Source organism: Acipenser ruthenus, chromosome 7, assembly GCF_902713425.1.
Source record: "Acipenser ruthenus chromosome 7, fAciRut3.2 maternal haplotype, whole genome shotgun sequence".
NCBI classification, from domain to species: Eukaryota; Metazoa; Chordata; class Actinopteri; order Acipenseriformes; family Acipenseridae; genus Acipenser; species Acipenser ruthenus.
The window spans coordinates 8,721,859-8,746,133 of NC_081195.1; the positions used below are offsets into that span (position 1 = coordinate 8,721,859).

At 42.5% G+C, this 24,275-nt stretch overlaps 1 protein-coding gene across 9 annotated transcripts in view; it reads right to left on the bottom strand.

Moving 5' to 3' along the window:
- Positions 1-24,275, bottom strand: part of LOC117415421 (inactive ubiquitin carboxyl-terminal hydrolase 54-like) — a 62,672-nt gene that overhangs the window by 24,274 nt on the left and 14,123 nt on the right. For 4 of the 9 annotated variants that reach the window (XM_059026277.1, XM_034025742.3, XM_059026278.1 and 1 more), the window contains exons 1-4: positions 23,579-23,795; positions 12,527-13,613; positions 4,128-4,220; positions 252-386 (exon numbers count right to left, since the gene is read on the bottom strand). In XM_059026277.1, coding sequence (XP_058882260.1) covers positions 252-386; positions 4,128-4,220; positions 12,527-12,673 — 375 coding nt within the window. In that variant the 5' untranslated portion in view covers positions 12,674-13,613; positions 23,579-23,795. Of the gene's footprint in view, positions 1-251; positions 387-4,127; positions 4,221-12,526; positions 13,614-23,199; positions 23,400-23,578; positions 23,796-24,275 lie in introns of those variants that run through there. The other 5 variants (XM_034922022.2, XM_059026275.1, XM_034025744.3 and 2 more) reach the window with 2 other exon arrangements.

A 24,275-nucleotide genomic window follows, 5' to 3' on the forward strand; every position in this document is an offset into this window, starting at 1 on the left:
ACCTGTTCCACGGCATAAAGGGCTGCTGAGGTCAAATATAAGAAACTGATGCATGGAGAGGGCATGCATGTTTCGGCTAACGCCACAGAGTCTCGCATTTTTAGATTTAGTTTTGAAGTTATGAAAGTGCCAGGGGAATTGGATTATGCCAAGACCACAGCGCTTTATAACCTGTTCTGCTGCATAAAGGCCGCTTTATAAAGAGAGGGCGCTGTGATTGAGAAGTGGAGGGAGAGCAAAGCATTGCTTACGAAGCACTCAGCAGCGTCGTCCATGATGCCGAGCTGGAAGCGCTGCTCGTCCTGGAAGGTCTTGGCCAGGGCGCTGCGCAGGGCGTCGGAGGGCAGCACCTTCTCACTGCTGAACTGGAACTGCGCAAAGATGCTCTGAAACACAGGGCAGGAGAGGAGAGGGGTCAACACACTGCAGAGGAGGCCAGAGCCGTCCCCTGGGGCTTCCTATATCCCTTATAAGAGTTTACCATGGTATTTCTGCACAGCATTTTTGCAGTTACCATGCTTTTCCCACTAGAATATGTGTACTTTACCCTGGTTTGCCATGTTTATTAATGTGCTTTACCATACCTAGTTATTTTTTACTATGCTTAATCATGCTTTCACTATGCTTTATTACACTTTGCTATGCTTTACTTTTATAAGAGATACCAGGGCATCATCAGACAGACAGCTTCAATACCCTTCATATGATGTATATTACAGTCAGTCCGCATAAAGTTGTGTTGATCCAGTTTATTGAAAGCACTGTTTTATAGGTCAAATGTAAACATATTGCATTGTGGGACATTGCTGGAGTCATTTTAATATATCTCAGCATGCATTGCCCATCAATTAATGACATACAACTTTGATCCAATTTATTTCATGAGCAATGCTTTAGATGTCCTAAAATATGTCCAAGTTTACAGATCTTGTGCAGTCACTGCAAGCTTGTTGGAGGTGACGTTTCAAAATAAAACTAGACGAGTCTGAGCCTGTTTTCATTTCTTTGAAGAATTTGGATCGGCTTGGAATGTCGATTCTCATGGTCAAAGTTGTTTTAAAGAAATTGGATCGACCACCACTAAAGCCGTTTTATATTGGGTGCTTAACTTAGGATTTGTCTTGCTTGTCACAGACTCCAGTTGCCCCTAATCTCTGAATACCTTTGCTAACATTATTGGAGGGAGCAGGTCTGGATAAAAAGGGATTCTCATTTAAACAGGTATTCGTAAAAACACCCTTTCAGCTAGACGTGGATTAAAATGAAAGACAGACAGGGATTAGCGATGTCAGGAAACAGCTGAAGAACAAGATCTAATGCATTTGGAGAGAAACGTGTTTTATGAATCTGTGTAAAAAGTAACCACAAATTTTCAGAACAGCTAATATATTTACACGGGATACGACATAGGTATATGCCTGTACAGTACTGTACATTTATACTAGGGACCAGCTTAGCAAAATCCAATTCCTGATAATTATATATTTGCACACCTTGATTGAAATCAATGTAAGAGTTAGTCAGAGGGGTGAGAAGACGACGAGGTAACTGTGTTCAGTGCTGTTCCATTCCAGCTCCTTTAAAGGGAGTTTCTAATGGAATGGCAGCCTGGCTGGCTGGCTGGGAGTCAAGTGGGACCGGGCCGACCTGCTTTTGAAGTCAATGAGACTGACTGTAACACAGCAGCAGAGTCAGGGATATGGACACTGTCCTCAATAATGCATGACTTCTTGAGGCACAATCACAGGAGCTCTAGAGCCATTAGAACAGAGCCTGTGTTAATCCTGGGCTCTACGCGTGGCAAGTCTACTGGTAGTGTACTCAAGGGGAAACACAGATAAACTAGGTTTACCCATGTCTCATTTAGGGAATATGGAGTTTATCCACTTCTCATTTAAGGAATTGACTCAGTCCTACTCTCCTGTGATAAGCAAATCCTGGCTATACTAAGGGTTAAAGCCAAGGCAGGTTCCAATGTATTATATAAATATTATATAACCCCCAACCCCCACGACCGCCACACCAGACATGCATGTAATCTACTACGGTCATCTCTGCACACCCTCAGTGCTGACCACGCCACTGCCTGGCCAGGAACACCAAAAAGGAAGTTTAGCCACTCTCCTTTTTTACCACGGCACTACTGGAGTCTACTGTACATCATGTGCTTGCAAACATTTATTTAAAAAACAAAAAGCTAAAACGCTGTTTTGGCTGTGGTAGGATATGAGTTCCAAGCATGGTTTGACAATGGGAAAAGGAAAGGGTTGAATCAGGGTAGAGCATGTTCAGATGGAGAAGCATATCTCTATATTATGTAAAATGTGACAGGCGCACTTACATAATCTCCCACTTTACCACCCCCTCACCCTCCCTCACACAGGCCTGTCAAAGACAACATCCAGTTACATTCTACAAATACTCATTTATCCTAACATCAATATCCAACAGGAGCTGGAGGACAAGCTACAATATAATAACACAATGCAGTAAACCCACTTTTAAATGGCTGCTACAGAGAGAAAGAGAAAGAGAAAGAGAGGGAAAGAAAGACACAGGGGAATAAAATCCTGGGTGTCCCTAAACTTTCATGGTTTACAGCATACACAGAGAGAGAGAGCGAGAGAGCGAGAGAGCGAGAGAGAAAAATGCACAGACTGCTCACTCTGCAATTAAATCTGTTTGTCCTAAAATACCTCCAGCACTGAGATACCCTGTGTTCAATCCAATACTCTGCACTGTGCCTCAGTACAGTACTGAGTTCTCTATCCTAGACTGTATTGAATTAGCTGGCTCTCAGATCCCCAGTCCAGTACTGAGTTCTTTATACTATACTGGGTTGAATCAGCTCTGCATGATCTCCCTGCTCCTATTCCCCACCTTTGCGTTTTTGCCATCATGGCGATATAAAAAGACGACTGTACGGGGCTCCCGAGTGGCGCATCCAGTAAAGGCGCTCCTCGCAGGATGTGCCCTATAGCCTGGAGATCGCAGGTTCGAATCCAGGCTATGTCACAGCTGACCGTGACCGAGAGTTCCTAGGGGGCGGCGCACAATTGGCTGAGCGCTGCCCGGGTAGGGAGGGCTTAGATCGGCAGGGGAATCCACGGCTCACCGCGCATCAGCGACCCCTGTGGCCGACAGGGCGCCTGTGGGTCTGCAGCGGAGCCGCCAGATCTGTGTTGTCCTCCGGCACTATAGGTCTGGTGGCATTGCTGTGGATCTGCAGCGCGAAAAATGACGGCTTGGAAGGAGCACGTTTCGGAGGACGCGTGTTCCAGCCTCCGTTTCCCGAGTCGGCGGGGGGGTTGCGAGCGGTGAGCCGGGGATACAGATAATAATTGGGCATGCTAAATTGGGGTGAAAACCTGGGTAAAAATAATTGGCGACGACTAAATTATTAAAAAAGAAAAAAAAAAAAAAAAAAAAAAAAAAAAGACGACGACTGTACAGAAATGTGTCATGGTTCATGAGAAATACTTTTATTAACTGAATTTCCTTCTCTATCCCTCAAACAGAATCAAAGCTGTCAGTCAGACAGGCATCGTTCTCTATCTGCTAATCTGCACACAGAGCGCAGCATTCATTACAACTCCCCCTCTTCAGGACTTTAGACAAATCATTCAGAAGACATTCAGAACAGCCTCCACCCTCCCCGAGTAATTACCTTTAGGAAATTTGAAGATATTAGGTATGAATTAGAAATGGAATAAATAATGAGTATCATTTATAATTGAGAGTTAAGTATCAAATCTGACAGTGTTATTTAATATAGAACCCGTCCTGATCAAATTAACAAAAAGAAAACGTCAGTGCCCTGGGCGAGAGGACAATTTGCTTCCGACTGGATTTTAAAACACTGAGTGAGGAAGTTAAATACCATTGGCTGGTACTGAAGAGGAAAGGGCAGCTTTTCATGTTTAGAAATCAACACATTCATAAACAGGTGTGTACGATTTATTTAATACCTGCCAACAAATACTTCTTAAAAGGCACACCCTTTTTAAAGTTATGGAAAAAACAAGGCATGAATGATTTCAAATTTAAAAAACTTTAAACAAACTTTTTTGTTCTTGCAGATTTACAAAGATTTACAGCAGCAGAACAGCAAGTAGTGCATACGTTACCTTGAGCGCGCAGAATATACAGGAGTCCTCCATGCACTTGTGGGAGGTCAGCTGCCGAAAACTCCTGCGGAAAATATCCAGGTGCCAGAGAACCTGTGAGAGAAGAGGCGAGGAGAGGAATAATCACGCCTTTGTTTTACCACTTCTTTCATTTCTCATTTACAATACCACAGTACACTGCAATCATGAAGGGAGCAGCTCAACATACAAACAGCTCACAATTCAGATCTCTCGCTGAAGACTGTGCTCTACTACTGTAATACTGTACACTAGATCAGTCTTTCTGAAGGTCATATATAATAATGTGTCATATACAATGTGTCAACGCCAAAGCACAATTCACCCCAGCCGGATTTGAATTCCCTGCCGTTCAAATAATACAATTAGCACAGAGTTAGCTATATAATGAAGCAGAATACCGGGGGAAACAATACAGAGGTTGTCAGTATTAAAAAGAATGTTTAAAATAAAAAAAGCAAAAAATAAAAGGTTAAAAGATGCTTTTGACAAGCCCAATACAATACCTGCTTCCAGTACTGCGCTCCCTGCTGCTGTATATATCAACCCCACATAGAAAGTCTCCTCAATGGGAAGTCTGTTTGCCTTGCAAACCGTTGTTGCAATTCCCGCAACGCAGTAAGACCAGCAGATTGCCTGTTTCCGCCTCACTAGACTCATCCGGTAGATTGCACTGCAACAGGACCTCGATCTACTCAACACCAAGTTATGTCAATCTGCTTCGCAGCCTCAGGAACTGTCAGATGCCCACTTGACTCAACATAATCCACAAGAGACCTTGACTTCCAGTTCAAATACTGATCTAAGTTTAATTGCCAAGTTTATTTTTACATATATAGCACTATAATACAGAAGAATTCAAGGCAGTTTTTGGAAGAGTGAGTTTCTGGACACCCACTTTTTTATTAAATGCTTGTTGCAATACAGCACTGCACAGCCTTTTATCACCCTGTCGCCCTACTGAAATCCTTGTAGAGGTATGCACAGAAGACGAGAGGCAGGCAGGCAGTATATCAGCTGGTGAGAACAATTCTCTCCTAAAAGTCGATGCTTCTCTTGCGTGTGTGGAGATGTGAAGTGGCAGTGCATCACCCAACAAGAGCCGTGCTTATAAATCACCCTGTGCCGAACACCCACACACTGCGCGCTGTACCATATACAGCCGTGTTAACTAGACCTGGTATCTGCAACGCATGGGTGAAGGCTGCAGTTCCCTGGCACCGTGACTCTGTTTTAACATGTGAGTTTACCGTGATATTAGTCAGACTGCAGGCTCAAGTTTCTCACGTGTCAGTGGGCAGATCCGAGTCTGCAATGTCAATTTAAGCGTTTCAGTAGTTGGATTATTTAAGGGCACAAGAGAACTTTTCATCAAGACCTCATTTACACAACCACTCGCCTGAGAGCAGCTGTAAGAGCAGGGATACCAATATGTGTCTGTCTTACACACAGTACCCCGGCAACAGTAAGGAAGATGTCAGATAAACACACAGTATTAAATGCCTTTACACCCTAGAGCCCATCCACACATGTCTATGATTGCACACGCTATCAAAAGCACAGAAAAATACATAGCAACTTGCTGGTGCTGTTCCATATATTTTTATATAGACAGCTTTCAAAAGAAGAACACGAAGATGATCATAAGCAGATCAGAGACACAATCCAAGAAGCATTACTGAGCAGGCCTGACCCGGCTTCTACTGTTGCTTCGTTTTGTGAGATCTGAGCAGATCACAAGCCAAGAAGTTGCCCTGGCCATGTTTTTTTCCCCAGCCTGTTCATAACATTATTATGTCAGCCACTTTTTTCTTTTTCAGAACTGTCTTTTAAGGGAATTCAAGTGGGCGCAGATTGCTGCATTACAGAAGATCTAGACCTAAAAGCACCATGAAGCTGACAGCGGCACTGAATGATATAAAAGAAAAGTTCATTTTTCAGCCTAATGCTCTGACGGCAGAAGCAACAAGCTAAGGAGATTACACAGGAGAAAGGACCACACTACTGCATCGCCAAGCCATCAATTAGACTCCATCTGGCTTCTCTGATTTGCCACCTACAATTTACAGTGAAGAAATCGCAGCACGATAACACTGTCTGAATTACAGGGGAGGGGGGGGGGGGGGGGTAACCATAAAAGGTACAACGGATCCCAAAGCAACTCCCCAAAAGATTTAGGAAGAAGGAAGTCACTGGTGACTGATTGTGTTTGTGGTTAATCTGCCTGCTCCTCAACATGTCGCAAATCTGACACAGACAGGGAGCAGAACGGCCATTCCATGAAAACGTTAAGCTTGTTACACCAGCAAACCAGCAACAGCACACGTTTCTGGAGATGCCAGAGTAACAAGACCGGCAGCAACAAGGTGCCTATGAAAAAAAAGCTCTAAAATGACTCCAGCAAGGTGGCCTGGTTCTTTTCTGCGTGACCCAGGGTTCGAGCCCAGACCCAGCCCTGTTCCACTTACTAGTGCGGCCTGTGTTTCCACTTGAAGCAGGGTGGCTGGGGTGATCAGCTGTCTGAGCGCAGGTGCACGCTGTCACCGCTCTCCTGACAGCCCCGCTCTCAAAGTCAGGCTGTCTCGCAGCGCACTGGCAGTAACTGCGGAGCGCCCTCGCAGGCACGCAGCTTCTGGTGCTGCTGACAGGTGGAATTAACGCAGCCCTGAAAAAGCTGACGGGAATTACAGCGATTCCAGGGCAACACATCAAACTGCTGCAGGTTGACCGAGTCCAGGAGGCAGGCACTCGTCCACTCCAGATAGCCCATCTGTTCCACTGATCCAACACCAAGGCAGATCTAAATACTGCCACTGGCATGATTCAAATCTGTGTAAAAGATTATGAAACATCATCTTTCAATCCCTGCGAGTCTCTTCCGTGCGTGCTTGTCTGTACAAACAATACATTTAGTGATTTCAATCTGTTTAGATTAACTGAATAGACTTAAAGTAAAACTTCTTGGATGGTGGGTAATGCTGGTAGTTAGCTCTTGGTAAGACACAAAAATGTTTAAGAACAGTTTCAAGGTTGTACAGGTATTGAGTGGGTGGGGCGCTTTTGACCTTTCTAAAACAAAGACATTATAATTCTACAATACAATGTATGCAAACGCCTACTGTATATATTTGTTCCTGGAAACACATTTTGAAGATGGTATTGATCCTCAATGAAAGGCAGCTCCCGGTTGCCTGCAATGCCCAATGTCTGTGGAGCCACACCTGCTGGCATACAGTCTCCGATATCTCTGGTAGTCATGTATGACAAAGTCAGCACCAGGAAGTTGGGCAGCAAGATATACAGAAAACATGCAAACAAACCAATTATCAGTCACACCTGTATCTTGGCTTCAGTTATTATTATGTTATTATTAATTAGTTATTTAGCAAACGCTTTTAACCAAAGCGACGTACAGAGACTAGGGGGTGAACTATGCATCAACAACTGCTGCTGCAGAGTCACTTACAATAGGTCCTCGGTTTTTACGTCTCATCCAAAGGACGGAAGGTGGTTCAGTGACTTGCTCAGGGTCACACACACAGGGTCAGTGACAGAGCTGGAATTTGAACCTGGAACCCCCCTTTTCTTTAACTGCTGGAATTCCAAGCCTGCCTGTTCAAACAATAGGGTCACCCCTGTACTGTAATACCGGATAAACAGTTTGTTGAGATATGCAACACTTCCCAAAACAACATAACTGAACCAAAAATACTTACCTGACAACCAGCAACCACAAAATATTTTTCATGATCTATTAAAAAAAAAAAAAAGGGCTGGTTCTCCAGAACCATATGAGCTCCATTTGAAAGACCACAAAGGGAAGGAGGTTTCAAAGGTTTATTTATTTATTGGGTCACATTTCCCTTATCTTCTTCTGAAGTTTACAACCAGTCGCAGTGGTCCTGAGTTCTGTTACTCACCAGTATTGAGCTACAATCATTTCTCTCTGTATTAGCTCCTTTTGAAGTACTTCCCGAATCCTAACAATGGGAGTGGTCCCAGACTATTCCCACATATTCCATCCCAGACAGACACACGGACACATACACGCCCAGGAAAGGCCAAAGCTACGGCAACCATGTAGTTGGTTTTAAATTAATTACTACAACAGTTATGAGCGTAAGACTACATTACTTGGGACTTACACAGTATATCTATCACTGTATAAACATACTGTATATATCGGACAATTATAATTTTGTTGTTTAATCCCTAACTTTGGGTAGCAAGTTCAAATGCTGTCTGAAAGATGCTGCCTGCAATATTGAGAAATGATCAGCAGAGGGCAGTAGCAGGAGAGCCACCCCCCACCACCCCAACCTCTCTCTTAAACAGCAAGCCATTCCTAAACAGCAGTTGTCCATATAATACCCAGACTAAATAAATCTCGTAATGCTGTACAAGTGCTGCTGTCGACCCCAGACTGATGCAGCATATGGAAGTAGTGGGAAACGGCCTCCACGCGGCTAATCCATTAACGACCAAGGATGTGTCTGGCACCGACGGAGCAACTTCACAGGGCCTGTGTGGAACCTTGCCAGGGTTATTACCAGCCTGGTTTAACCCAGTTGGAGAGATATACTGGAACCACTGGGACTTGTGACTAGGAGGACGGGATAAGCAGACACATAAAAACCCAACAAAGAGATGGAAAGAAGACCCCCCATTGCAAAGCAGCTGCTAATAAACACTCTAAACAGCACAGGGCCAAGCTTTCAGCACCTCTTATCCCCTGTCAAAATCCCACCCAGTCTTTGGGAGGTCTGGAATGTGCATTTTTAACTTGAATCATTTTAAGATCTGTTCTTCTGCTGGCAGAAGAATCTTCCTCTGTCTGCAAGTTGTGCTGTTTATCCCAGATGTTGTTTTCATTGGCTGCCACAGATGAGACAGGGGTGAGCCAATCGCGTGCTGTGTTTTCAGGTCTCTGGTATATAATTAACAGTAATTACTATCTCTGGAATTTAATCTAACTTTTTAATTTTAGTTTTCATTGTCCTCACTCCAACAGGTATTACCAGAGAAAATAACAGGTTACCACGAGGATCGTCTGTGTCGAGTGTTTGCTGCTTTTTAAACTGCTCTCTTAGACCTGGATGGGTTTAATGGGTTTAGATTTAGTTTTACAATAATTTAAAAAAATAATAAATTAAAATGTAATATGAATGCATTTGGAATCTTCACATCCCATCAGATTCCAAGAAAATCAATCCACAGGATTTTTCAAAGACGATTTGCACCAATTCTGGTGAAAGTAAAATGCAGCAAAACCAAAAATAAAAACAATGAAACAGTACAGGCACATTCAGAGGATCCTCACAATCGGATTTGTAGAAATTTGAGATTACAGTGCAGCCGAAATATCTACAGGAGGCGAGGAGTGTATGATAAACGTTTGGTGAAAATGAAAAATTAAGGCAGTTATCGTATTCACCGCGTAGTGTGACAGACAAACATTATTATTAATAAAGGGGGCCGTATTATTATGGAAAAACAATTGTTGTCCAGGCAATTTAGTTAGCTGTAAGGAATATGATTAACACTCAGAATTGGGAGAAACCAGAAGCACCTCAGAACATAAAATAATTTCAAAGATGATCGGCTTGCAATAAACCTGGACTCTTACTCTTACTGTCTTGAACTGAACCAACTACAGCAATTATTTTTAAACCTGCCTTTGGGTGTACTTACTGTACATAAAAATATCTGCACATGGACAGGCATTTATTTCAAATAATGCATGACTCCAATCTGAGCAGAACAGCTCTCTCAGTCAGATTTTATTAGGCTGATATTAAGAAACAGCTCATTCTCCTATTTTATTTTATTTATTAATATATGTAAAGTACTCAGTGATGTAAAAGGATCCCCGGAACGTGGTATGCCAGATCCGGTTCTGCACAGCACATTAGTGGCGTGTCTCGAATACTCAGAGAAAGCTCCGGGCAGCTTCTAAAGAGACACGCAAACACCATTACTGAGGAGGCTCGGAAAGGTGATGTGCAGGAGCTCACCCCTCCCCGCCCCCCTTGACTGGGAAAGAAGCCCCAGAGCAGGGCTTATTAAGCGATACAGGGATGGAAATAAGACTCCTATTGCATAGCAGTTTCACCCGTTCCAGGTTTTAGTATGAGTTTGATTAGCCACAGTGAGGTAACAAGCTCAGGCGTGTCTTGTTAAACTCTGACTAAAACCAAGAATGGGTCTGTGACAGGGAGAACCCTGTCGCTGGTTCTTGCGGGGATGTGTGCAGCAGGGACACGCAACAAGAGACGCGTTGCTAAGCAACCAATGAAGCAGGTAGGCTCTGTGAGCGCTGAGCTGATCGGGAGGTCTGGATTGGCTGGGGGCCGTGCTTGGGGAGGCTGCGGGCATAGGCGTCTGCGCCACTGCTCGAGGCGACTGCACCGCAATGCTACACAGAGGGGCGCTTTGTTTACATAGAGGAGAGCGCCCGCTCCACAGGATAACTATTACAGAGCTCTTCAACTCCAAGACAGTACCTGTGAAGGCTCTGCCCAGCCAGGACCGCCAGGAAGCCCCAGAGCCGCCAGGAGGTCAGGACTTCGGGAGCAACAGCTGTAGGTTCGTTTAGATGATTTGATCCCAAACTAAGTATAGAGAGGGTTTTGTAGAGTACTAAGTTCCTGGGGTGGGACGTCTCTTTTAATGAAGCTAGCGCTCGCCCTGTGTGGCAAATTTTTATTTTTAGCTTTGTTTTGTCTGTTACATTTGACACACCTGTGTTAATTAAATCTGCGTGCCTGTGCGGCGTTGTAATTATTATTATTATTATTATTATTTATTAGCAGACGCCCTTATCCAGGACGACTTACAATTGTTACAAGATATCACATTATACATTATTTCACATTATACAGATATCACATTATTTTTACATACAATTCCCCATTTATACAGTTGGGTTTTTACTGGAGCAATCTAGGTAAAGTACCTTGCTCAAGGGTACAACAGCAGTGTCCCCTACTGGGGATTGAACCCACAACCCTCTAGTCAAGAGTCCAGAGCCAGAGCCAGAGTCCAGAGCCCTAACCACTACTCCACACCTATGTATTGCCCTGGCCTTAGGGAGTAAGTGGCTTTTTATAACTCAGCAAGTGCAGCTGTGACCTTGGAGGGATGATAAAACCTTTGTTTCTGCTTAGAAAACAGTTTTGAGCCTATATACAAACCATTAAAACTGGTTCTAAAATCACTTACTTTTGACACACTATAACTTTAGGTAAAGTGTCACAGAAAGCTTAATAACACACTATACAAATGCATCACTGGGTTTCCAGATCAATTGCACAAGCTCTTATTGTTTCATCAGCCATCTGTTCTTTTCCATTATACTACCTGTTTCTTATGCTGCCTATTTAAATAGTAAAAGAAGTGAGAAATCATTGAAACTGTCTGTAAACACTGTGTGATCTTCCTGTGTTTCGTGTAAGCTCTGAATCAACGCAGGGTTAATGAACTCTTAAAATCAGGCTGTACATAGCTGGTGCACATCAGCAGTTTGCAATCATCAGTCTTGTTGCTGGACCTTGTGATGCGTGGGTATAGCACTTTGCTGCCTGTGAGAATTGATCAAAACTCACAGCATTGTTCTTGAATGTAACTTCTTGTTATCTGGGTTTCTGCTGACATTGGTAAAGTGAAGAAGAACCGCAAATGTTTTAATGTACTGTGTCTCACACCATGGATCATGCTAGGGAAATAAGACCAAATTTGGTCAAGAAAATTATGTAAGCTAGTTGTATATCTGTGCTGTTCACAGTAATTTCCGGGCTCAGCTCAATAACATCTACCCTGATGCCAGCTCAGAACACTGAGGCCTGTGTGTGAGATCACTGATGTATCACATTTGATTTGCTTTGTTCCTGTTTGCATTTTTGATTCCTGAATAAACTCCTTTTGATTGACTTCACCTGAAGATGAATTATTTGTAAGGATAAATGCCACAGGGCTCCCCATCACTGCAGAGCAGCAGGGGTGCAGCCATGCGCTGCTCACACTACGATACACATCACCACACCGTCACGATACCATAGCCTGGGTAGGTCAGTCTGAGTGATGCTATAAAACGCAAGCAGATTCATTTGTGTTTTAAATCATCACTGAAGATGTGTTAAACAAAACTGACCTTCTCTGCTCTGTACCTGAATTTCCATTTATCTATAAATGCCCCTTCCTGTTAATTAAATTAGGCCACAACAGGCATTTCCAAAGATGTGTATTTTAAAACAATTACATTGGAGTTCATCTTTTAAAAAAATTAAATGCTGAATCTAAACTAAACAACCCCTGCCACCGCAGAAAGCAGCTGTCTCCCCAGTCCTGCCCCCATCCCACTCCCACTCCCCTCTCAGTCTCACCTGCAAGGCGCTGTTCAGGAAGCAGCTGTTCTGGCCGGGCTCGTTGATGAGCCCCTTGCTGGGAGCGATGGAGGTCATGGTTCGCGGGGTCAACATTCCCTGCAGCGCGCTGCTCCCTGACGCAAAGTAGTTCCGCTTCCAAGACATCCTCCCGTCTTCCCGCTGGGAAACAAACACCAGTCTCTCTCTCTCTCCTTCTCACTCTGTGTGTCACTGATCTAAGAAAGATGAATCCTCTTCCAGAAAACGACAAAGGGGATCATCCTCTCAAGATAAAACAACAACAATAATAATAAAGTACTGTTATGAATAATATTTATATATTTAGTAAAGGTCTGTAAAACTCTAAGCAGGGTGTGTGAGCAGGGTACTGCCGGTGCTGTTTGGCTGTCGCTGTAGTCGGGTGTCCCATGGGGGCTGGCTTTAACAGAGACAAGGTTCGTTAGCAAGGGAGGAACCTCTGTGTGTCATTTAAATAAAAACTTCCCAAAAAAGAAAAGGAAGGATTCTGTTCAATCTGCTCTGTATCAGTTAGTGAGGATGCACAGAGAAAGACAAGGAGACAAGATGGTACTGGCTTAATAGTCACATAGCCTACTGCGTTAAAAACAAAAACGGGAAGGAGGGAAGGAGGGAGGTAGGGACATGGATGCAAGTGTGAAGATAAAAAGGTTACTGCTCTGTTTGAAGAAAAAGGGTGGTGCGAGTTATCCGATAGCTCGTTAGCCTGGGCTGTCTTTGCTCCCCCCACACCCCCTCCGGGACTGGCTCATAAAATCAAGCGCAGGAGTTGCGTCACGCAGTCGAGTGCTCGTGCGTCTGTTTGCTGGTGGTGTTTCTGTTGCTCAGCCCACAGGCAGCATCACTGTTCCCAGAGTCCTCTGCTTCAGTGCTTATCCAAGAGACGCTGCTTCTTATTACTTTCCTGATAAACAGCAGCCCTGCTGTGCTGTGCACTGTGTTTGTCCCTCAAACACATCAACGCTGGTTCTTTGCTCAGGCAGTTTCGTAAGGAACCAAAACAGCAAAACTTGAAAAAATAAAACAAAAGAAAAACAAAAATGTTTGTAGTCCGTTCTTCTGAAATCTGTAAGAAAGAAAACAAAATGAATGAATCAACATCGCCAAGGAACAGCTTATTTATTCACAGGACTGAGCTGTTCTCAGTTCCATGAGAGCTACACCTATAGTTGCTGGCGGACGGTTTAGTGGGGGGAGCGAAGTCCACTCAGGCGTCAGTGCAGAATGTCTCATTCCTTTACTGAATGAGTAAGCCTGGGAAAAGCAGTTTCACCTTTCAGCAGATTGTCATTGCACAACACTGGGCATTTATAACAACATAACAGAGACTAGACATCAGAGAACTGAACTGTTTCAGTTAGGTTTCTGGATAGTGTGCAGTAGATAGGAAGGGAGATTTGGAGGTAAGGAGTAAGGATGGGAGATAAGGAGGTAGGCAGGCAGGAAGGGAGGGGGTGTTTGCTGGTATGAAGTGAATGTTTCCTGCTTTCCGTGATTCTGTTTTGGGTTCATGCATTGAAAACTGAAACAAGCTGGACACACGGATTCCTTAACTGCAGTTCAATGCTCTGTAGCAGCAGTGGCTCTCTCATACCCTACACTACCTGAACAATGCACGATCAACGACAGCCACACACTTCATTCACAATTACTGCACCTTTTTGAAAACGCCACGATCGTGCATTATTTATGTATTTAGAGGAGGACTCTCAGCCCCTTCCCAACCAGGACCTTGATCCAACCATTACTTATTGCAGTGGGGCACAACTCTCAAGATCCGTTCCAGGCTGGGCTTGTGTTCCAATAATTAATTAATTTAGCCTTACCAGGTTCCATTAACTTATCCAGAACCGAGATTGGAACTCGAGGGCAGGGAGGCCGAATCACCTGCAGGTACAAACAATGACTCACGCACACCCCCCACTCCCTGACACAGGCTACACTGATCATGATGATGCAAACATCAGCTGTTGCTTTTCCTAGAACGGATTTATCCATAAAAAAAAAAAATTAAAAAAAACTATTCTAAATCTGGGTAATGTAGGTCAGTAAGGAGATTGTTGTTGCTGAGAGTCCCTCTGCATAAAACAGTACAGCACAAACTGTATCTAGAAAAGTTCTAACCACTAGGTCACACTGCCACCCTCTCTCTGAGTCCCTTAGCTCTAACCACTAGACCACACTCTCTCCCTTTTCCCTTCCCACCACTGGTTAGATTAATGGTTAGTTTAATTAAGCACCCCCAAGCGAACAAACATTAACCTGGACTACATTCAAAGACAGGAGTTCATTAGGCAGCAGTAATTCCTTACTGTGGTCCCTGGCAGTGCCACGGCTCAACTGACACACCTTGACTGGTCCACCCCTGTCCCCAGCGCCACACAGACTCACGCCGACACACGCTCTCGGAGCGCTTGCTCTGCCGATTCGACGTGTGGAAGGCCCCGAACTAAACCACAGAGACAGCGCCGGAGTGAATGATCAGGGAGTCCATCAACGTGCACAAGCTGGCTGCCCGATCCGTCATATCGATCTACAGAATGTAGTACGTAGGGCGCTGTACGACACAAGCGGACACCCACCCCACAGCTGAGCGGTCAGAGCGGCTTTGCCACAAGTGGGCTTACTGGCCGCTCTGACCTTGATTGAGGTCAGAGCACCCTATACGAGACATAGATCGACAACAATAGTAATAATTCAACATAGCGCATTTTAATGTGATGTCGTTTCCATCTGATGCAATTTTTCAGATGGCTGTATCTCATCAATATCAGGTAATGTATATAATTAATACATTTTTATTTATTTAATATTTTATTGCAAAAAAAAAAAAACAAACACATCCAGTTTCTGCATCATACCAGCATCTGGTTTTTAACTTGAACTTTATTAAGAGGGTGAAAATAAAAACAAATCTCCAACCTAGCTACCTATCCTCTAATAGTCTAACCCTGAGCCAGCTTACAGCAAACCTACATTTTTGGTTTTGTGGCCCTGCTGAGTAGCAGAGTGTGGGTGTCCTTAGCCTGCTATGCAGTACGGCAGTATGCAGCTAACCCAGAATACAAAACACACCCCTCTGCTCACAAACCCGGTCTGATTGCTAGGCTACCACACCTCCTTACTAATCACTGTTTATTGTTGAGTTGGTAACCTAGGAGACAGTGTGCGCTGCTGTTATTACTATCATCACTACTATCAGCAGTAGGAGTAGTAGTTTCAAGAGAATCACTTGTACAGCTCTGTGCATCGCTGCAAAAAACTCATCTGAATAGATACAAATAATAATGAAAATAATAATAATAATAATAATAATAATAATAATAATAATAAGGGAAAAGATATATAGGTGTTCCTATCATTTTGTCCTCTTAGCAGATCCAAGAGCTTATTTATTTTATTAAAATGCCGATACTTGTACTTGCACTTGCCTTTAAGAAGTTTTTTTAAATCAGCAGGTATGAAGTAAACCCATTCACTGTTATGAAGTGTTAGCATTGAATAATATTCAATCATTTCCAAAGCTCCTCAAAAGCTACACATCCGCAGCCATCACGTCACATGATGACACAATGAAAATGTTTCATATATCTGCAGTAGAAAACGACCCTATCTTTAGCAGGTCTGTCTCAGCGATGGGGCGAGACAGCAAGCTACTGTAGCAACACTGCAGATACAGATCCTGGTTAGAAAATTGGAACATCTCTCAGCACTGGCAGTGTTAACAGCAGGCTGCACAATAATAAAGGCAATGCCATGGGTCTGGAAGAGGAAGCTTTTACTGGCAGTGCTCACTGAACCACAGCTTTTACAACCACAGCTTGTCTAATTTACGTACTAGCGTTTGGATGAGTGACACATTGACAACGACTTCTTGTTTATATTTCTTTATTACTGTCCTATTTATTACTGTAGTGTAAGGGATGTATTTTAAAAGTGTTTACTCCAGTCTAACAAGTGAAAAAAAAAAATCTTGTTACAAAATAAGAAAACAAATGCAATTACTTGAGATCCCAATAAATTTGACTTACCGGTTGGTTTCTAAATAAATACACAGTTCATCCCCCTGTAGCTGCACAAACAAGCCCTCCCATGAGTAAACCCACAGACCCACAGGTGAGACTTCTTCACAATGTCATGAGAAGTGTGAGCTGCCAGTTCATTCAGATCAGGGATATTATCAAATTCCAAGCATCTACCTACCAACCTACCTACCTACCCGGTCATTTCAAAAACATACCTGATCACTCACAACTTCAAGGCACTAGCTGGAACATGCATGTCATCTACATGCATCACTTGATTAGAATAGTACAGTGCTTCCCCTTTATAAGCCAGTCATTTATGCTGCGGAACAGATTACCAGCCAGTATGGTCAAGGCTCCCATTTGGTGCACAATGCTGGGCTGGTGTGAGTTTCTAACCCTACAGCAATCTCGGTACTTCCACACCCAAGTGCCAGGGGGTGCAGAGCAAGGCTGTGAAGGCTTACTTGTTTGCTCATGAACGCAGTTCTAATTAGATAATCAGCAGCCTCCCTAAACCCAGCCTCTCTAATCACCTCTAATCCCTAGTGTGAGACAGAGTAAAGGAGCAATGCTCTCACACCTGGCACTGAAAATAACCAGGACCGAAACTGTCCTTCAGTCAACTCCCTTCTTGTGTAGAGAACTCCACATTAATAAATAGTTTAAGCCTCCTATGTTGTTTCAAATGTAGGTACGTCTTGTGTTTCGGATCGTATTGACCCGGTGCAATTTCAAACAAATTGAAACAGCCTTGAATTGATATGATATTTCTTTGTTGCATAGAATTTACTCTTATGTTGCAGAGAAAATGAGCCTCTGCCTTGTAGAGATGTGTATAAACCTGGTTTATAAACACCTCCCCAGACAGGTGCAGCCATTTCCTGATATCTTATTATTCCAGATATCTTAATAATAATAATAATAATAATAATAATAATAATAATAATAATAATAATAATAATAATAATAATAAATAGTCCAAGTGAAAGCATTTTATTTTCTTCCTGCATACAAAGCTACATAGAATAAATACCTTGGGTCATATTGATAATAATATGTTTATAAGTTTGTGCCCCCAACCTATGAAATGTCATCAAATATTATAGGGTTGGGAAAGAAACATTTAAAAGGTCAATGGAAACCAGTGAGGGGTCAAACAGAGCCCAAACAGAATCAGAGGGTAACACAAAATCCAAACAGTGTTATAATAAAGCACACAAACAGCAAAATCACACGCAGAGCACCACACATGATATATAGACGACCAACTGACTTATTCGACTATTTTTATCAACTGTTCGACTGCCAAATTAATAGTCGTTGTGCCCCTAGTACAGACCTGATGACCATTAAAAACCAGTCGGGGGGCTACCAGTCAATTTAGCAAATGATGTACGCCAGATTGAAAAGGTAAAACTATACAGAAAACTGGGTCAAAACAGACAAACACAGGTGTCTCAATATGTATCTTCATTCGAGTCCAGGGAGAGGCCTGGTCTTGTACCAGTTAACAGATAAATACAATCATTATGATGAAAACTTATCGATCACATACAGTAATACAATACAGAACACATCTACATTTATTTTTCCTAAACATAAAAAAGGGCAAGTTACAAGTCCTGCAGCAAATGTGGGTGCAATATTTTCTCCAGCCCATCAAACAGCATTATAAACTGTAAGACGAGATAATCAATTAATTCCCTGGGCTGGGAAGAGCCCAATGAAAGTGAGTGCACTGTTTAATTGAACAGTGTGGTGAGCAGTCCTGCGTGTGGCCAGCCTAAGAGCTGAGCACAGCATAGCCACTGGGAGCTGCAAGACAGGAGAGAGGATTGCTGCTGCTACACTATCCTGCAAGATCACTCAATGCAAAACCAACTAAACTGGATTGAAGGCAGCAGCTCCATTATTTTAACTAACAACTCCCCTGAATGCTCTAATAGGGCAGCAGTGTGGAGTAATGGTTAGGGCTCTGGACTCTTGACTGGAGGGTTGTGGGTTCAATCGCAGGTGGGGGACACTGCTGCTGTGCCCTTTGCTCCAGTAAAAACCCAACTGTATAAATTGGTAATTGTATGTAAAAATAATGTGTAAAAAAGAATGTAATTGTATGTAAAAAATAATGTGATATCTTGTAACAATTTTAAGTCGCCCTGGATAAGGACATTTGCTAAGAAATAAATAATTATAATAGTATTAGGGTATGTTTCTCGTCATGGGCAGCATTTAGTACTGTAGTGAAAGGGTCTCCTTTACCACCTATTTAAAAAAAAATAAAAAAATCTGTGTGAATGTTACAAAATGAGAACACAAATGACTTGCGATGTGAGCTCCCACACACCACCCCACTTACCCTAAAGAGGCAATGAAACTTCATGAGAAAAACTAATCAATACAGCCAGTGCAGCAGCTAATGTATTGAGTGTTTAGCTGAACTTAAAAATCAATCCCGACCCATTCATCTGACTTGACTTTACTCAGTTCTAGGCTCTTTCAATTTGGAAAAAGAAAACAGTGCACGTGCACATAAGAAATCGCACAGTACCTAAACGGTTACAAATATATGAGAAGTTGTATGTGTGACGTATCCTCTTGCTGAAACACTAACCACCACCATCTCCTTTCAGTATGCATCAACTCTCCCTCATTTGTGTGCTCCACTAGGATGCAGCCAATACCAGGTTTTTGGGCCAAGTGCTTTTAATAACCTGACCCTCAGCCAATTCAGAAAAAAAAAATAGAAAAAAGCTACCAACACATCTGTCAGCTGCTTGCATGCTTTTAAATCTCATCTGACATTGCGAATGTCTTCAGCGCAGTATTACTGTATTTGGAAGGAGCGAGTTAAGCATGTGTGCTAGAGAGCAGGAGAGAGAAGACAATGAGACATGACTATTTCATTCAGCACAGATTTTCCTACAGTACTCCCAGGCTCCCAAACCCTTAATGGGCAGCACTGTGCGTTTACACCCAGCCTAGCTTCTAAACAAACAAGCCCTGGGCCTCCTGACAACAACCTGGCTGCTTGTCCAAAACGCACAGTGCCCACACATACAGGGGGTCCTCATAATCACACAGCAATCTCACCTGTACCTCAAGGTTACAAATATGTTTATATAAAATCAGTTGTAGGATTATAGCCAAACGCAATCTGAAATTACTAGAGGAGTCTAGCAGTGTGTGTGACAAGGTTACAAGTTTTCTTGTTCAATATGTACAGACAATATTTGCATGAAAGCAATCTGAAAAATTCTTATTTAGTAAAAAAAAAAAAAAAAAAAAATTGAAATACAAAAAAAACATATTGTACATGTCTTTTAGACTATAGTACAGCAATTTGTATTAGGTAAGACTCACTGGCATTATTTGGGTTAGCTCTAAATGACTGCATTCTTAATCATTTTAAATATTTAAATGACTCATTCTAGGTTTTACATCCAGTGAGACTAAGACTCCCGTTGCAGAGCAGTTTAAACCACTTTGGTGTCCAAAAGGATAGAAGGGCACACACACACACACACACACCTCTCCTGTCTGCACTTGTCCTTCGTTCAAACAGAAACCAAGCAGCTAAGCAGGAAAGGGGCCGCACAGTTGCCGTGGCAACAGGAAAAAGCTGAGGCACATGATTTGAGGGCGACACACAGAAAGACACACACACACAAACTGCTCCCAACCCCCCTGAAGGCCCTGCCACAGTAGATAGACTCACTGGCTAAGAGAGAGCCTGCACAAGACAGGGAGGGAGGGAGGACTGTCCTGAATCTGCCAGCCATCGCTTAGGGAAAGGAGAGAGAATACAGACGTGCCATTCCATGAAAATTGTCAGTTTGTTATGCTGACGGATATCCAGAGAGAGGAAGCGAGGTGGGGAACATCATTTTTTAAATGACATGTTTTTAAAGAATAAAAAGGCCTCTTGAAGTGACTTTAACAAGGCCTGCGGTGGCTTATTCACAGCACGGACCTCCTTGACATTGACAGCCTAAACAACTGAGGTCCGCTGAAGTGCACACAGTTCAGTCCTGAGTTGAACAGACTGCTCCCAGCGCCAGGCTATGCACTAAATGTGTGTGTCTCTCACTTGCCATTTGTAAACTCATTTTTACACCTCTGCACTACACAGCAGCAACCTCCTTTGCATGTATTCACATTGATTGCTGAACCCTGGCAATTCTGTCAAAAGTTTGACATACTTTTTTTTTTTTTTAACACAGGAGCTTTATGCTGTGCTCTTTTTTGTACAGTGGTATTTTAACTTGTAGGGTTTCCACAATGTACTGAATGGTTTAAGCAGTCGATATCTCCAGAGATTGCCCACTAGTCACTGGTTTGAGTCTGTAGGTTTACTAATAGCAGCTGTTCATGCAGCTATAGAGAAAGGGGGGAAAAAGTGGTTAAACATCATTTAAACAAATTAACTGACGTTCTTAAACCCAGGACTGGGTGCAGGGCTAGTGTGGGAGTTTCAAGACATGCACTACATTAAAACAGGTATGAAATTAAATATTAGAAAAAATACAGAGGCAATAGGAAAATAGTAATCTATAAAAAAAAATGAATGAGCAGTTTAATCAGACTCAGTTGGGTTTGGGGATCATTAAAATCAACTCTTCGTTGTTTTAGACTCAGTGCGGCTGAGTAAGTAAGCGAGTGAGCGACTGAGTAAGAGTGAATGACTGAGCGAGCAACTGAGTGAGCGAGCGAGCAACAGTGAGCGACTGAGTGAGCGAGCTAATCTGTTGTGAACGCAGCGCTGATGTAACCTCGGCCAGTGGAGTTCACACCTATCCTCTGAAGACTGGACAGCGTAGCAAGATTACTGAACAAACCCAGCAGGAACAAACATTCCTGTTTTTAATAAGATCAGTTCTAAAAAATAACAAAATAAAAATAAAACAGCTGAAAGTTCTTATTTTCTGTTTATAAATGTGTGACCCCAGTCTAGGGAAAGTAATAATATAGAGGGGGGGAAAGGGAACATTTAAGATCAATGGAAACAAGTATAGGGTCAAACTGACCAGAAACATAATAGGAGGGTTAAAAAAATTTTTAAAAAAAGAAAGAAAATCCATAAAACTTATCTAAATACAGAGGTTTCTCGTGTTTCTACTAAATACTGAATTTTCTTTTAAACTACACAGTAAAACTGTGTACTATAATATAATAACTGGTGAGCAATTTTTTCAAGGCGTTCATCCAGTTGATATTTTTTCGTACTAATAACCGTCCGGGTTCATGTAGCATCGCACCCCTCAATTCTCATATCTCAATTCTCATTCACAACAGAAATCTCACTGAACGCAAAAGAATAAATAATAATAATAATAATAATAATAATAATAATAATAAACGTTCTCTGCTGACTAAACCTTGCGAGAGCCGCGCTGCACTCTTGGCATGCTCAGGCACTCTGGGAGGCAGTGTGTTTTGATCGTGGAGAGAGTGCGTGAAATAAGACACCCGCTGTACTTACTGAGTGTGCAGAAACGCAAACAAACATGCTTTACCTGAAATTTATTTCACTTTTTTATATTATAATAACAGTTTATATAAGTTATGTGGTAATTATATATAAAGAAAAAAGAAAAGAAAACACAACAACATGATAAATGCATATAGTATAATCATTGGAAAAGCATGGGGTTTTATTTTTGATGTTTTTGACGGATAGGTCAAAGGAAATAAAAGTTAGAAACGGAATATATTCAAAACTATATATTATATATATATTATATATATATATGCTTTACCATACCGCGCTGTAATTTACAATGCTTGTATATGCTTTATTACACTTCACCATGCTTCTACTGTATAGGACACTTTTATAAGACTTAACTTGTTTACATCATAGGCTCCATAACTAGTGTGAGAATAGCGCTAACAGACCTACAGGAACCTATACATAAAACCTGATTTGAATCACAATTACAACACATGCCACGGAGGTTTGTGACAAACACGGCGTTCGTGAAAACTGGGGGGGGGGGGCACAAAAACAACTTTTAAAAAACTAGTTTAAATCGACCAACTATGCACTGTCTGGCCAGAAACTACTACAACTATAAAACCCAGTGGTTTAATATCCACAGGGCAGGTGCATCGGCCAAGTAGTGCTCGCACTGTAAAACACTGTATAGAAACCCCGCTGAACACATTAAAAGTGTATAGCTAAATTCAGCGCTTAGGTATACTAATGCTCATGTCCCAGCTTACTATCGCTCGATTTGATCACTCAGTAATAAAATGGCACACACATACACACATTAAATATAAAAGCATAAATTCAGAATTGATCCGAAATATACACCGCAATAATTAGGTTCTGTTGCTTTGTGTGATTGGCGTTGTTTTGATAGCGATCAGCAAAATACCTTAAAAAACAACAACAACACTACATCACTGTGCAGTTTTCATCACTGCTTTGCTGCTATGAATTGGCTTAATTGCTTTTAACTGATTAGTCCCACTTTTGGCTACTGATTAAAAGAAAAGCCCAGTTAAAATATGTCAATGCACGTCATCCTTGCGTCCACCCAAGAGGCATGAGACAAGAAAAACCAAAAGCAAACAAGAGTTCAGCAAATATTTGATTTCACTGGGGAAAGAGTTACTCACTGGGGAAAGAGTTAGAGGCGTCCCTGTGGCACGTTCGTAGCTACCTAACTTTGCCCTGTTCTGCGGCGAGAGAGAGCTTTTTCATAATTATTACCGGCAGGCATTTTGAGTTTCGCCTGTTGCCCTCAAAGACCTGTAGCCTGGCTACTGTGTAAGTTATTTAAAAAAATAAATAAATAAATAAATTGACTAAAAAAGTTCAAACATTTTTTTAAAACGCATCATGATCTATGTATCTATTCGTTACTTAAAAAAAAAAGAAAGAAACAATCTTTTTCACGCAGCAAATTCTCACGTTGACGTTTTGTGTATAACGGAAACTCATTCACGTACCTCTAACATTTTTTTTTCGTGATCTGGTAAATTTAAGAAAACGTACCTTGTTGTATTGAAAAAGCGGGTTCCGAATAGAGACTTAAATATGAAGCGTAGTAGCTGTAACCATTAATAATTGACACGTGAGGTTGGGACTCTGCTCCTGCTGCTACTGTCGTACTTCTGTTAAAAAAAAAGGATTCCATACAAATTACTGGGCGCATTGAATCTGCAGTAAAAGGACAGAGCGGATTTGGGAAGAGAGCAGAGACCGGGGGCGTGGTAAGGGGCGGCGCCATTACCTGCGGTTCTGAACAATAAAGAGCCGAATGCAGGGGGGCGGGTCTAGAGGCGGGGTTTGCCACCTGCAGCTTCGAAAAATCAACTAGTGGGCGGGACGGGAGGGCGTGGTTTCCAAACTCAAACTTTAGAAGGAACAGAGGAAAGTAAGGCAACTGAACTCTCGGGGTGGGGGGTGGAGCGGGGGCTAGCGGTGCGGTTAATACCTGCAACAAATAAAATATGTTTTGCCTGCTGTTCCAAGCACAACATTCCAATGGGCGGGGAAAGAGGCGTGACTTTGTATCAGCAGCCCTGCAGCCCCCCAACCAGCGCGATCTCCCCCGAGAATGCGGCAGAAAGAACCTACTAGAAGGAGACGGCAGGTTTGGGGGGGGGGGCCTAGCTAAAACCGTTGACCCACTAACACAGCAGGAGACGGCGGGCTGTATCTGGCATTGAAAAGTAGCTGGACAGCGCCG